Genomic DNA, 15,391 nt, shown 5'->3' with positions numbered 1-15,391 from the left:
TGGGCAAATGCACAATCTCCCTCCTGCCCGACCAGAGGCAGAGGGGACTGCTCGGAGCACCAGCTGAAACCCTGTCTGATGTACAAGGCAATGGTGGCCTTGGTCAGGGCAGGTCAGGGTCACATTGTGGGTGAGGGGAGCACCGGGCGCAGACCAGATGTTCTGCAGCTATAGCAGCTGCCATCCCCGCCCCTGCCCCCCCACTCTGTCTCACTCACTCTCTCACTCTGTCTCCCTCTGCCTATCTCTGTGTCTCTGCAGTGTCAAGTTAATCTGTGTCTCTCTCTCTCTCTCTCTCTCTCTCTCTCTCTCTCTCTCTCTCTCTCTCTCCACGGTCTTTATGATCTGTTCTTTCTCCCCACCCCCACCTTTTTTGGAATGGGGGCCCTGGCTGCGACTTGCTCTGAGCGCCTGTGGCCCTTCTCACAGCATCTTCACCTGCCTGGTCATCCTCCTGGCTGTGGCCTCCCCTCCCCCAACTCCTCCCCCACATCTGTTTCGTGCACCCCAGTTCTCTCCAATGTGGGGCTCTGGCCCTTCCCACCCCCAACTTCTAGGACTCTTTCCAGCTGCCAAGCCTAGAGCCCTTGTAGCCTGACCATGCCCCCCGCCTGTGGGTCCCCAGCACCCTGGTCTGCAGGACCATCAGCGTCAGCAACATACCCCCCTCACGTGTTCCTTATACAATGACAGCAGCTTCCCCTGTGCCCAGCTTGGTGCTAAGTGACTTAAAGAGAGGGCTGGGGGTGTCTTCATCTTATAGACAAGGAAACTGAGGCTCAAAACCAATGGTTACGCTAGGTTACGTGTAAATAAAGGTGAACCAGGTTTCAGAACAGGTCAGATGGCTTCAATGACCAGACACTTTTTTTTTTTTTTAAAGGGAGATGGAGAGTAAGAAACATCAATGATGAGAGAGAATCATTGATCAGCTGCCTTCTGCATGCCCCCCACTGGGGATCGAGCCTGGGCATGTGCCCTTGACCAGAATCGAACCTGGGACTCTTCAGTCTGCTGGCTGACACTCTGTCCACTGAGCCAAACCAGCCAGGGCCCAGTTGCTTTCTTTTGGCTCTGTCTGGCCCAGGCCTGTTGGTTGGTCTGTGGAAACAGGGCCATATAACTAACAGATGAGGACACTAGGGCTCAGAGGACAGTACAGAGACCCGCCCCACTAAGGGCAGCTCTCACTTGCACGCAGTATCAGGGCCACTCACAAGAGTCCCTGTTGGAACTTCTCGGTGGCCCAAGTGATGGCCAAGGTCACAGTCGTAGGACCTGAGCCAAATCCAAGTCCTCCTGCTTCACTGCCTCACAGCCTGCACCAGCCCCAGCTGCTGAGTCTGGCTTCCTGCTGGGGGCTTGCTTCCTGGGCCAGGCCCCAAACAGGGTCTAAACTCCCAGAGAACCCCACACACACCAGGCTGCCACCACCTCTGAGCCTTGGCCCATGCTGTTCCCTCTGATAGGAACACTGTGCCCCTTTCTTCCTGGTAAATTCAGACTTGAATTCAGAGCCCAGCTCAGACATGACACTTCCAGGGAGGGCCCAGGTCTCAAGCCCACTCTCTGCCATATCACTTAACTTCTCTCTGTGCCTCAGTTTCCTCCTGTGTTATAAGCTCCCTTATTACAGGTTGGTTGTGAGGGTTACATGTATGACACATGCAATGTGCTGGACTCAAGGCCCACTCAGGGTGTACACTTGGTCGATGAAAGCTGTTGTTGATAAATACTGACCGAGCCCACAGGCTCCCAGATGGTGAATAAATGCCTGCTCTGTGCTTCCCTCCAGGAGGGGCAGGTGAGGAGCTGCAGGTGATTCAGCCTCAGAAGCCAGTGTCCGTCGCAGCCGGAGAGACGGCCACTCTGAGCTGCACTGTGACCTCCCTGACCCCGGTGGGACCCATCCAGTGGTTCAGAGGGACAGGGCCAGGCCGGGAGTTAATCTTCAGTTTCAAAGGAGGCCTCCACTTCCCCCGAGTAATAAGTGTTGCAGACGCCACGAAGAGAGAAAACTTGGACTTCTCCATCCACATCAGTAACATCACCCCAGCAGACACAGGGACCTACTACTGTGTGAAGTTCCGGAGAGGAAGTGGTGATGACACGGAGTTCAAGTCTGGAGCAGGCACTCAGCTCACCGTGAGTGGTGAGTACAGGGGTATCCTTTGTCCCTGGCTTGTGACACAGTCAATAAAGATGCTCTCAGTTCTGTAAGCAACAACTAAGAGTCAGGTGCAGAGGTGGGTGCTTATAGTCCTGCTCTGATTCATGGTCTGATTTCACCCTGTCTGCAGATCAGGGAAGCTGAGGCCTGGAGATGTCATGCTATTTGCTCAGCCACCACGGCTGGTCAGTGGTGGGAAAAGTCTGGAACCCCCGCTTGTCTGGCTCCCCAGCCCTGGCCTTTCAATCCAGTCAGCCCCTTGGTGCCAGGGATGAGGGAACTGAAGGGCTGAGTGACTTGCCCATCACAAGGCCAGACCTCACCACCTCCAGGGAGTGCTCCCCTCAATGGGGCCGAGGCTCCTTCTTAGTGACACCCACTGGGCACCTGCTGTGAGCCAGGCTCTGCGCTGGGTGCTGAGGCAGCTGCAGAACAAAACAGGCAATAGCTCTGTCCCCACGAAGTTCCGTTCTCTTCCCTCCAGCGGGGAGAAATCTGCCCGGGCAGAGAGAGGGAGGACGTTTGCTTTATTTCATCCTCAGAAGCACCAGGCGAGAAGAATTCCTAAGAGGCACAGACTCGCTGTTGACTCTGACAGCCCTGGGGAGAGGGGATGCCCAGAGGCTGGGCGTTCCCTGTGGGTCTGTCCGATCGATAAACCCCTCTATTTCGGGGACCCAGTCACACTGCCACTGAGGCTCCCAGCAGAGGGATCTCAGACTGTCCCTCACCCAGGGAGCAGGCTCCCCATGTGGTGACTTAGGAGTCATCCTGTAGAGGCAGCAGAAGTGCTCATCGGGGTTTTCTGCCAGAGGCCCCGGATCGTTAATCCTGGGATGCCAGCACCTTTAGACCCTCCTTCCCAACCCTCCCAGGCACAGAGGGCACCTGAGGCCAAAAGGTGACAGCCCTCCGTCACATGGCCAGTTCGTGAGGGGCCGTTCCAAAACCCAGTCTGACTCCAGGCAGGTTCCTTCCTGCCCGAGCATAGGACCCTCCCCCATGGGAGACCTGACGCATAGTAGGTGCTGAACAAAAGCCAATTACACCAAACCATTGAACAAGGAGCCAGAATCCTCCTTCCATTGTTTTCTCAAAGGTTCAGCTGCCCCTCACATTCAGACACTGATCCCCGAGGTGATGGGGAACCTCCCCCTACCTCCAGCCACATCGCCCCAAACCGAGCACCCACATCAGCACCTAGAGCTGCCCCTCCTTCAGCAGCTGCCTCCCCTCCAGCCTGTGGAGACAGCATTGTTCATTCACTGTCTTCTGTTGGTGGATGTGAGCGGTTCCCAGCCTTGGGCCATTCACACAGTGACACGGGGGATACCCTTGTCCATGGGTCACCCTACTCAAGAGGGAGGTGCTCACTGGAAGTGGCATTGCTAGGGCACAGGGTGTGTGCATTTTAATTTGTGTGGTTCTTGCCAAGTTCCCCTCCTAGACATGGTGGCAGTGGGGTCTCCCCACCACTCCTGGACACAGGCAGGAAGGGTGGCTTTATCCCGAACTTCCAGGTATTACAACAGTTCCCAATGGTGTGCCCCTTGCCTAGGCCGTCACAGGTGTCAGTGGCTCTGTTTCTGATCTGCCGCCTCCTGGTAGAGCGCTCGTTCCCCTTCCCCCTCTGCCTGCTCAGTGAGGCCCTGGCTAGAAAGCAGGCGGTGGGAGCGGTCAGGAGCCTCACAGCATTTCCTCTGACAGCCAGCGTGGTGGCAGGGGCTCTCTGTTGGCCCTTTGGAGAGATGAGGACACTGAGGCTCAGAGGAGGACCTAACCGACGAGCAGGTATAGCAGCTAAGATTGAACCCCGAGCGGCCTCACAGCCCTGCTTTTTGCCACACCCCACTGTGCTGTCAGAGTGTGGAGAACGCTTCAAACCTCGCTTTTTAAAATCTTGAATTGTTCTGTTCTTCATCAAGAAGCGTTTTACAAGAAGGTGCTGTGAAAGGCAGGTCAGCTTCACACCCACATCAGGCATGTACGCAGCTGTCTCGCGATGGGCTGACCTCTTCCCAACGACATGGCTCAGCACAGAGAAGCATCCAGAGCCTTCCCTCCTTTGTGGTGTTTTCCTCACTGAGCAGTTGCAGGAGCCGCCTGGCTCAGTGGCCTGGACAGAGCAGAGAGGGGTCGCTGAACCCCAGCACCCCATGGGAGCATCCCTGTCTCTGCAGACTGAGGGTGAGGAGGGGGCATGTCCTAGAGCAGTGATGCGTGAGACATGCATGTCAGAGGTGACACGCGAACTCATTTTTTTGGTTGATTTTTCTTTGTTAAATGGCATTTAAATATATAAAATAAATATCAAAAATATAAGTCTTTGCTTTACTATGGTTGCAAAGATCAAAAAATTTCTATATGTGACACGGCACCAGAGTTAAGTTAGGGTTTTTCAAAATGCTGACACGCTGAGCTCAAAAGGTTCGCCATCACTGTGCTAGAGGGCCCTGCGGCCCCAGTGAGCAGGAGCTCATAGACTCACTGTCAGGAGCCCGTTCTCCCATTTATTGCTGCAGGGCCCCCGGCCTGGGCACTGGAGGGCACTCCTCCCTGTAATTCCTTGAAGTGAGGAATCTCAGCGAGGAAAGAGGAGGCTGGCAGTCAGTGTTGGGGCTGTGAGGTGGTGCACTTACTCTGTGACGGACATGAAGCCTGGGGACCATAGGAAATGCCCCCGGACATGGTGCTGGTGGAGGAGACAGCCCCTTCACTTGTCTCAGCCGTTTTCTCATCTGTAAAATGATAATAATCATGGGCTCCTTTTAGGAGAGGGGAAGGGTTTGGGGTGCTCTGTCTGAATCACCCCAGCACAGAGTAGCACCCCAAAATCAGGTGCTGTTTCATGGTATAGCCAAGTTTCTCTTGCTGGGCCTCAGTTTCCCCACCTGTAGACAGCGGGATGGTCTCACCACCCTTTGCAGGAAGGTGTGAGGGTACTGCTGAGAGGACAGACCCTCAGTGGGCAGTGGTGTCACCCACAGCTGGGCGCTCTCGGGCAAGTCTCAGTTTCCCAGGAGTCCTCAGTTTCCCCATCTGTGAAGTGGTGACCATCACAGCTCCCGCTCAGGGGTCTGTGAAGGTCGGAGAGGATGTCTAGGAAGTCATAGAGTGGCTTGGGGTGTTATTGCGGGTCAGTGCGAGTGGGTGAGAGCATGGGCCTGTCCCCTGCATGAGCTCACATCCCAGCTCTGCCACTTCCCGGCTCTGTGACCTCTGACCCATCACTCCCCACACTGCCTCGGTTTCCTCATCTGGCAGTGACAGCACTGACCTCACAGAGCAGCTACGTGGCCTGAGTGAATACATGTGAGGTGCTCAGAGCAGGGCCCGGCACGTAGTAAATGTTCAGTGAACATCGTGAGACAGCTGTGTACATGCCTGATGTGAGCTATGATACACCAACGCCATGGGACCTTGGACAGGTCACTTTCCCCTCCAGGCCTCAGTGTAAATGGGCTTAAAGGTGGGATTCAGTGCCTTTCAGCTTTGGCTGCTCATTGGGATCACCTGGGAAACTGGTCCCTAGTCCCTGGCTCCACCCTAGGAAGTCTGATTTAATTGCTCAGACATGGGCCTGGCAGCTGAATTGTTAACTACCCAGAGCCGTAGTCAGCAAATTGCGGCTCGCGAGCCACATGCGGCTCTTTGGCCCCTTGAGTGTGGCTCTTCCTAAGCCTTAGGAGTACCCTAATTAAGTTAATAACAATGTACTTGCCTGTATAGTTTAAGTTTAAAAAATTTGGCTCTCAAAAGAAATTTCAATCGTCGTACTGTTGATATTTGGCTCTGTTGACTAATGAGTTTGCCGACCACTGACCCAGAGGATGCTAATATAGAGCCAGGCAGAGAGCCTGAGCTAGAAGTTCTCTGAGGCCACAGGAAACCTTTTATTCCCCCCAACAAAGGTGCTGTCCCCTCCGTCCTCCCCCCGCACCCAGCTACTGGGGCTGAGAGAACAGCTTTTGGGGTGGAGGTGCTTCAGAGTAGCATGTGCCCGTGACGGCTCATCGGAGGCCCAAGAAAATGAGCCCGACTGGAGTGGCAGGGACACCTCTTACGGCACAGGCCTGGCTGAGAGTGGCACTCTGCCCTCTCCACCCCGAGGAGGGGCAGCCCAGCACCCTGTTCAGATCCGAGCTCCATTGCTGGGACACCCTCCCATCTCTAAACACCTGTGTGTCTAAACAGGGTCAAAATCCCCACAGATACCCCTGCTCAGCCCCAGAGCCCTTCCTGCCCCAGCACACCAAAACGTCACTGACAAAACCTGTCCTCCCTTTTTGCAAAATGCTTCCTGCTTCTGTCAAGAGCTAACCTGTGGGGAAACGCCTGTGATCTCGTGTGTGTTTTGAAAGTCATTTTGCCGAACTTGTTTCCTGAGGGGATCATTAAAAAAAGAGGGAGAGAACCATAATTTGGTGGTTTCTCTGCTTTTTTCATCTGAGTTTTTGCACGGCAGCTGCGGGGAGCAGCATTTGAGACTTTTTTTGGTGTTTCTGCTATGCTTTTGTTTTGCAGTCTTACTGCCTAAAGAACAAATAGTGCCCGGGCAGGCAGGGTGGCTCAGTGGTTGAGCATCGACCTGTGAACCAGGAAGTCATGGTTCAATCCCTGGGTTGCCACTCGATCCCAGTGTGGGGCATGCAAGAGGCAGCTGATCAATGATTCTCTCTCATCATTGATGTTTCTCTCTCTCTCCATTCCTCTCTGAAATCAATAAAATATATATATATTTTTAAAAAGAACAAATAGGTAGTTTCAGAACTAGTAAGGCCAGGTCTTATGATAACAATGGTAGGTGTTATTTATTAAGCACCTACTGTACAGGGGTGGGCAAAAGTCTGTTTGCAGTTTTATATGGAAAATAATATAATAATTAATAAATAAGAATATAAGAATAAACTGTGTTTTGCCCGCCCCCGTATGCCAGGCTCTGTGTGACAAACATCCTCACTCCCCTTACCAGGGTGGTGTTCTCAGCCACTCTGTACAGAGCCAGACCCTGAGGCTCACGGATAAAGAACCGAGATGCTAAAAGTAATCGGTCCCGTGAGCGGTGAGATGAGCCCTGCCTCTCCTCCCCGTGTGCCCTGGACCAGCGGGTCCCTCTCTCAGCCTCATCCCCTAAGTGAGACCACGCAGGGCCTGCCTTCAGGGCGGTGGGAAAATGAGGGGCTGAGGCACAGAGGACAAGCCCAGCATCCGGATGCCAGGTTTTCTCAATGAACGGAAACTGATCCCAGCATCTCCAGGGGCGTCCAGGCTGCTGGTGTTTTTACCACTTGGTGATTCAAGTGACATTCCCTTACCTATGTCCTCAAATGTTCGATGAGTTTCAGGAAGCGAGTTAGATATTTACACATGCAAGTTCTTGCTAATGTTTGCCGTCTGCCCGCTGTTAGCGAAGGTGCTGGGCAATCACTCACAATGTGGAGGCGCCCTGCAGGCCTCTTCTTCAGGGAGAAGCTGCTCTCGCGTTCGATCCCTGTGTGTGGATGCTTTCAGGACACGGCAGTCCCGCCTGCTCCTAGGCCCGTGCCTGTGCCTCTTCCATTTTAATAAAGATTAAGACATAAACCACCTCTGGCTTTCTCAGCACTCAGTGATCTGTGTGTTCGAACCCAAAACTGACCCAAGAGAAGAACCCAAATTCAGAAAAAAAACCCATCCCGTTGTCGTCTCCCTTTCAAACTCAGGGACTGGCCCAGGTGAGACAGACCCCGCTGGAGTATTTGTGGCACGAATGAGAACTATGGAGTAGCTCATGAATACCGGAAGGGAGAGCTCTGGATACACTTTCAGTTCACAGTGGATCTGTGTTTCTTTATTTTTGTGAAGCATCTTCTGTTTTGCTAAAGCAAAAAGGCTTCCATTCCCTGATTTAGCCCGCACTGCGGCCCGGGAAGGAGAAATGCCTGCTGCCCCATTTCACAGCTGGGAACTGGGCTGCTCCCTGGGCTCACTGCTTCCTCTGCGTCCACATCTGGGACGTTTCCGGGAGAGGCCAGCTAGGGGAGTTAGTATGAAGGGTGAGGCTGCTCAGTAAAGTTGTCCCTGGGCCAGCTGGTGGGACATCGCCCGGAGAGGAAAGAAGGTGACTTTGAACTCAGGCCTGGATTTGCTTATTGGCCCTGCCCCTCACTCAGGGGACCGGAATGTTGTCCCAAGTAAGATGGGAATGATGACACCCCCGGATTAATAGAAGGATTTAAAAAAATGATATATGAGACGGTTTTGACAGTGTCACATGCTTATGGTTAGTGATGATATTCACAATCATGTTCATTGTTCATTTTGTTCCTTTTAAAGCCAAACCCTCTCGCCCTGTGGTATCGGGCCCCACGGGCAGGTCGCCGCCTGGGCAGACAGTGAGCTTCACCTGCCAGTCCCACGGCTTCTCCCCCAGAGACATCACCCTGAAATGGTTCAAGGATGGGAATGAGCTCCCAGCCTCCCAGACCACCGTGCACCCAGAGGGAGACAGCCCTTCCTACAACGTCTCCAGCACAGCCAGGGTGCTGCTGGCCCCGGGGGATGTCCGCTCCCAGGTCATCTGCCAGGTGGCCCACGACACCCTAAAGAGGGACCCTCCTCTTCGTGGGACTGCCAACGTGTCTGAGGCCATCCGAGGTAGTGCCCCTCACACCCAGCCCAAGCCACTCCTGGCCCCTGTCCTCCCAGCCTGCTCCTCCCCCTGCTCTTTGCTCCAGGCCTGGAATCTAATGCCTGACAATCCTTCCCATCATCACTCACATGGGTTTGCCCATCGCTCACCCCTGTCTAATGGCAGCTGGCAGGTGAACACCCACCACTGTACTTGGTAGTTTTATCTACTTTACCAATAGCAACGCCAATAAGTGAGCACCTACTATAAGTCAAGCTCCTATGTGCTTGGCGATTTCATTTATTTTTCTACAGTTATATTTCAACTGCATGCCAGGCTGTGCTTATTTACTTTAGTCATATTACTCTCACAGGAGCTGGGATCCCTGAGCACCTACTGTGTGCAGGCTCCTGTGCTTAGTGATTTCATTCCTATGAAAGAGCACCATCGGTGTCTGAGCACCTGCCCTCTGAGATCCCCTCCCTGTGGTGGGGGAGCTAAGGTTGGAGCCGCCCTGGGTGATCTGTGTCCCATGAGGTCAGAGCTGTGCCCTGTGCTGTTTCAGTTCCGCCCACCCTGGAGGTCACCCAGGACACGGTGTCAGAGAAACAGAAGAAGGTCACCTGCCTGGTGAAGAACTTCTACCCCCAGCGCCTACAGCTGACCTGGCTGGAGAACGGGAACACGTCCCGAACAGAAACGGCCCCGACCCTCGTAGAGAACAAGGATGGGACCTTCAGCGGGAGGAGCTGGCTCCTCGTGAATCTGTCTGCCCACAGGGAGGATGCGATGCTCACCTGCCAGGTGGAGCACGATGGGCAGCCGGCCGTCACCAAAACCGTCACCGTGGCGGCCCCTGCTCACCAGAAGGACCCAGATGAACCCTCTGGTGAGGCCCCCACTTTAACTGACCTGGCTCTGACTAAATTTTATCTTTACTGTTATAAGTAGTAATTCATGCCTATTATAGGATAACCTAGAAGTCTATAGATAGAAAGTAGCATGTTGAAGTGAGCTCCCCTCCCCAAACCCCACACTCCATAGTCACCACTGGTAATAGTTTGGTACATACTTTATAGATCTTTTCACATCAATGTACATTAAGAAAAGAAAGAGTGAGGGAGGGCGGGAGGCCCTCACAGGGCCCTGCCTCTTGCTTTCTTCTCACAGTCATGTGTTCACCGGCCATGTCGGCCCCTGCCTCCTGGCTCTTTCTGACCTCTGCCTGGTCCCCTGGCTGCCTTTGCATGTCTGCCCCACAGGGAGCGGGGCGGGGCTCCCAGATGTGTGTGGCTTCCGTCCAGTGTAATCGCTGCTGCAGTACATGTCCTTGTGCATACTGTGCTACACGTGCAGCTGTTTCTATGGGACCATTTCCCAAAGAGCATTTCTAGGCCAGAGTGCGTGCTCATGAAGACGCTGGTAATGCTGCCACCTCCTGGGAGAGTCAAAGGTGCAGGGTGCCACCCCAGCACCCCTCCGACGTGTTGGCGTGCGTCTCCCTTCTTTCTTCACAATGGCAGCACCTAGTTGGCGCTTCGGTGCCAGCGAGGAATGTTCCATGGTTAGCATGGCTGTGCCTTGGCCACAGCAGAGCCTTTGAATGGGTGGAATAAAGGCCATTTCTTTCCTTCGTGCATCCTTCAAGGGGCCAGAGAGCTCCAACGAAGGCCGGGCCCTGTCAGGGTGCCCTTTGATGTCCCCGATGCCTGCTTCTCATCGGACGAGGCCTGCACTGAAAGCAGCATGTGCGGTCGACCTCTGGCCCTGGCCCAGACCTGCTGGGTGACCTTGGGCCCGTCAGTGCCTCTCTCCGGGCCTCCGATTGCTGCTGGCAGTGCCGAAGGAGAGGCGCTGTGACCCTAGCTCGGAGTCTCAGCTGCTAGGAACCCGGGCATCGCAGCTTCAGGACCTGGCCCTCAGCCCAGCCCAGAGTAGGAAATGCCTGTAGACACGAGGAAAGAGTGCGTGAGTTGGTTGTTTGGTTAGTTGCTGATTAATCCTCAGGACCATCCAACATGGTAGAGCTTATTCTTGGCCTCAGTAACACAAGAGGAAGCCAGTGTGTGGAGGTTCAGGTGACTGGCTCAAGGTCACACAACTAGGGGCGTGGATTTGAACCCACGTTTCTGCAGCTCAGCCCTGCTCCCGCGGCCCACTGTGCTCCGGTGTGGGCTCCCTCCCTGTGCCCCGGGGCCAGCCAAGCCCTTGTTTCATTCAGTGTCTGGGTTCAGAGCCCTTCTGCCTGGGTCCCGGGCACTAATCCTGGGCGGCCCCTGAGAGGTCTGCAGAGCCCACTGGCCACCTGCAAGCGGCCATTCCTCCCCGCCCCCATTGAGATTCGGAGTTTGAGTGGGCCTGTGCCGCCTCGGTGGCCACTGGTTCAGGCCGATGCGGAGAACAGGCTGTTCCCCGGGAGTGATAGGTCTGCCCCGCCCTGCAGCCCGGTTCCCACCACGGCTGCAGCTCCACGCGGCCTCCCCCTGGCACCGAGGCAAGGTTTGTGTGTTACCCGCAGTTGACCCATGTGGGGACGTGTGTGCGGAACCATGAACGTGCCCATGAGGCTCAAAACGCCCGAGAAGACCCAGCCAGAGGCTCTCAGTTAACGGGCCCGTCCAGGGGTGCGGAGAGCGGTGGGTGGCGATTCTCTGGTTCTCATCTGGCGCCTGAAGCCTCTGTTCTGCCTTGTCCCCAGATGATCCTGGGAAGTTGAAGGGCATCTTCATCACGGTGGGCGTGGTGTGTGCCCTGCTGGTGGCCCTGCTGATCGCCGCCCTCTATTTCCTGCGAGTCCGACAGAAGAAAGGTGGGTGCATTCCCTGCTTCTTCCCCAGGAGTGTGCCCCAGGCTGTCCTTTCCAAAGGGGGAGGTCACGGGAGGGCACTGGGCGCCGCATAGCTTAGCCATTAGGATGTGCACTTACTTCCAGGAATGAGATAGAAGTCCAGAGGGAGCAGTGCCACCGCTGGCGTGACACCCTCACCCGGTGGGTCTGGGTGGGTCCCTCCCGGGGCCTTCCCCTCATGGCTGCAAGATGGTATCGCTGCTCCAGGCCCTGCCTCCTCATGGCACCTCTATTGAGGTGGCAAACGGAGCTACAGGGTGGGGCGAGGGTCTCAGAGAGCAAGTCATATTCCCAGGACCCCCGGCCAACGTTTGCTTTCCTCTTACCTGTGCAGTTACATGCCCAGCCCCTAGGCAGGAGGCTGGAAGAGGGTAGGGATCACACCAGCACCCACCTCCAAGGCATTGGCAGGGTTAAGCGGGTGGTATATGCAAAGGTTAGGAGAGTACCTGGCACCCAGCAAGTGCTCAATAAATGTTACCTCCTGTCGTCAGCATTAAACATGAGCCGCCTCCCTGGGAAACTCCCCTCCCGCTGGCAGGAGGGGACATTGTCCCGTGTGTGTGTGTGTGTGTGTGTGTGTGTGTGTGTGTGTGTGTGGTTGTGTAGCTCCTATTGTGGCAGAGCCTTTGGAGTCAAGACAAACCAGGGCTGTTATAGGTTCTAAACAATCAGTTTGGCCTCCACGAGCCTCAGTTTGCTCACCTGCAAAATGGGTATAGCAATGCCTATGTTGAAGGATAGTTATGAAACCAAAGAAGCTCATGTGAAATAACAGCTCTGACACATTCTCAGGCCTCAAAAAATGCAAGTTCTCTTTTCTGCTCTCGAAGGAGACAAGTTTAAGCCAGGGTTTCTGAACCTTATTTGACTACAAGTGATAGAAATGCATTTCATATGTCAACCTGACACATGCACGCCCCATAGATGAGATTAGAACTGTGATATTTTCTCTCTTGTCAGAGTCTATCCTAAGTCCCCTGAAAAGTACTGGTGGCGAACTACCACGTGCCACAGCCCGTAAAGTGCTGTCCTCGGCTGCCTCTCCCTGCCCGACCGCGGGCTCAGCTCGAGGGGGCATGCCGCGTCAGTCACACGCCTCTTCTGCACCCTCCCTCTGCCCCCAGGCTGCCCCTCCCTCCTGGGCTGGCTGGAAGGCTTAGCTCTGAGTACTGGCCGAGCCTCAAGCTCCCGGTCCAGGAGGGCTAGAGTCAGGCCCATGTCTCCGGAATCTGGAGGAGCTTCTGCAAGTGACCTACCCAGTGGTTTCCCTAAAGTTCCTGGGAGCCCCACACAGGAAGGACTCCTTGCCCACCACACGCGACAAGCCAGCCCATTAGGGGGAAGTGCTCACAGTGGCTGTTAGGGAAATCCCAGCCCTTCGTCTAGAGCAGTGGTTCTCAACCTTCCTAATGCCAGGACCCTTTAATACAGTGCCTCATGTTGTGGTGACCCCCAACCGTAAAATTATTTTTGTGGCTACTTCATAACTGTAATGTTGCTACTGTTATGAATCGTCATGTAAATATCTGATATGCAGGATGTATTTTCATTGTTACAAATTGAACATAATTAAAGCATAGTGATTAATCACAAAAACAATATGTAATTATATATGTGTTTTCCGATGGTCTTAGGCAACCCCTGTGAAAGGGCCGTTTGACCCCCAAAGGGGTCGCGACCCACAGGTTGAGAACCGCTGGTCTAGAGCCTCATCCCTGGGCACCATGTCACTCCTGGCACACTTGAGCTCATTCCTGGGGGCTTAGGCATCCGCGACCGGGTGTTCCAGAGTAGGAGTGCGGTTTGGAGAGCTGTAGACATGGGTGCAGGCCACCCAGACCTGGGTGGTGGGTCTGTACGTGCAGAGCCCAGCTCTCAGACATACGCTCCAGTGACAGTGACAACTAGCACTCGCACAGTCCTTCTGATGTGTCAGGCACTGTTCTTACCACAGACTTGTGCAGTGGTACTATTAAGCCCATTTTACAGATGAGGAAACTGAGGCACGGTGAAGTTGTAAAACTTGCTCAGGGCCTCACAACCAGCAAGTGGTGGGGCCAGGATTCAAACCTTGGCCATGGGACTCTAGGGACCACACTGCACATCACTTCCACCCTAATGAGATGCCCCTTCTCCCTCATTGGTCCCTGGAAGGACCCGCCCATCCTCTACCTCAATACAGTGAGATGTCTTCATTTCTATTCTACCAGTTACCATTCCTGTGACCGTAAGGAGTCACCCGATCTCCTTGGTGTAAAATGGGGGTGATCAGTCATTGGACTCCCTGGGACATCTCATGTCCTAGTGCTCTGCAACCCATCGGCCTCCATTCAGATGTCAGATGCTGAGCTGCAGCCTTCCCACTGCTACCCGCTCACCTGAAAACCCACTGCCTGCCCAGGCCCCAAGCATTAACCCAGCAGCGAGAATGGCTGCATTGTGGCAGCCTCCAGCCTGCTGACACGAGGTGCAGAGCACATTTGAGTGTGCGTGTTGCTTTTTAATTACAATTTTGCAGTGAAATTCGAGTCAAATGGTGGCTGAACCCCAGCAGCTTCTCTGTGGGATGCCCCATATCACAGGTTTAAAAATCTCTGAACCAGATGGACTCTTTCTTTCTCCCAAGATCCTCTTTGGGAAAGGTGACACGAAAATAAATGAACGTCCAGCCCAGTCCTGTGAGTCAGAGAGCTGAGATCCAAACTCAGAGAGAAAGGACCCATCCAGGCCCACACAGCGAGCGAGCTGGTGGCAGCAGGGGGATTCACACCTGCTCCCCAGCTCACAGCCTCGCTGGAATCTGTTCTCCAGCAGGGAAAGGCCACGGCTGGGACCGAGCCTTGATGCAGGGCCTGGGGTGAGGAGTGTGGTGGAGTCCAGACCAGGGCTAGGGCAGGTGGCCCCTCCAGGCTGAAGGCTGCTTTGGAATCTGACCTTTGGCAATTCCCAGAGGTGAGAAAGCAGGACGGCTCAGCTCCTGGCTTTCCCCAATGGGAGGTAGTGGGCCACCCCACTGGGGTGAGCGCGGGGTTTCCTATGGTTGAGAGGATATGATTTCAACAATTTCTCCCAGTGTCACTGGAGGAAAACGTTTGCCCCCGCACTCCCCCCCCCCAAAAAAAAATAAAAAAATGAAAAAACAAAGTATGCTTCTAGGTTAAATAACTGACTTTTGTTTCTTTCCTCTTGTAGCCAAGGGCTCCACTTCTTCTACAAGGTGAGTGCATCTCTGGGCTAGGATGCTCTTGCAATTGTTACCTGGTTGTTTGGCAGCCCCAAACCCACTGACCCCCAGCTCTGCCAGTCAGCCTTTCTGTCTCTGCTTTGGAAGTGCCTCAGGCCAGGCCCATTTTAATTATGGACCCCAGGGGATCGGAGGGGACTTCCACAGACACCCAGACTCTTACGAAATCCTGTTTGGACTGTGGCAGAAGCACAGTCCAAACACACCACCCAGATCCAAGTTGTATACTTTGCTCTTTCCTTCGTTCATTAAATATTTATTAAGTACTTTGGCACGGGTGGCCCTGGGGACGCCGGGTGAGTAAGGTAGAAAGCGTCTGCGCCATCCTGAAGCCCGCGCCCTGGTCAGAGGCTAAGGTGATGACATTGTCTCACAAATGGTGTCTTAGTTTGTTGATTCATCTTTTCAGTGATTCTTACTGAGTCCCTACTATGTGCCGGCTCAGTGCGGGGTGCTGGGGATATAGCAGTGAACAAAAACGGTCCGGACTTGCCCTGGCCAGTGTTGTTCAGTGGT

At 54.3% G+C, this 15,391-nt stretch overlaps 1 protein-coding gene across 4 annotated transcripts in view; it reads left to right on the top strand.

Moving 5' to 3' along the window:
• Positions 1-15,391, top strand: part of SIRPA (signal regulatory protein alpha) — a 43,706-nt gene that overhangs the window by 17,092 nt on the left and 11,223 nt on the right. For 3 of the 4 annotated variants that reach the window (XM_059705752.1, XM_059705753.1, XM_059705754.1), the window contains exons 3-8: positions 1,796-2,152; positions 6,920-6,970; positions 8,486-8,806; positions 9,346-9,669; positions 11,479-11,589; positions 14,824-14,848. In XM_059705752.1, the coding sequence (XP_059561735.1) occupies positions 1,796-2,152; positions 6,920-6,970; positions 8,486-8,806; positions 9,346-9,669; positions 11,479-11,589; positions 14,824-14,848 (1,189 nt within the window). The remainder of the gene's footprint in view (positions 1-1,795; positions 2,153-6,919; positions 6,971-8,485; positions 8,807-9,345; positions 9,670-11,478; positions 11,590-14,823; positions 14,849-15,391) is intronic. The other variant, XM_059705755.1, reaches the window with a different exon arrangement.

Source organism: Myotis daubentonii, chromosome 8, assembly GCF_963259705.1.
Source record: "Myotis daubentonii chromosome 8, mMyoDau2.1, whole genome shotgun sequence".
Classification (NCBI taxonomy): domain Eukaryota; kingdom Metazoa; phylum Chordata; class Mammalia; order Chiroptera; family Vespertilionidae; genus Myotis; species Myotis daubentonii.
Note: the sequence above shows the minus strand (reverse complement) of the source record. Positions and strands in the feature narration are given on the sequence as shown.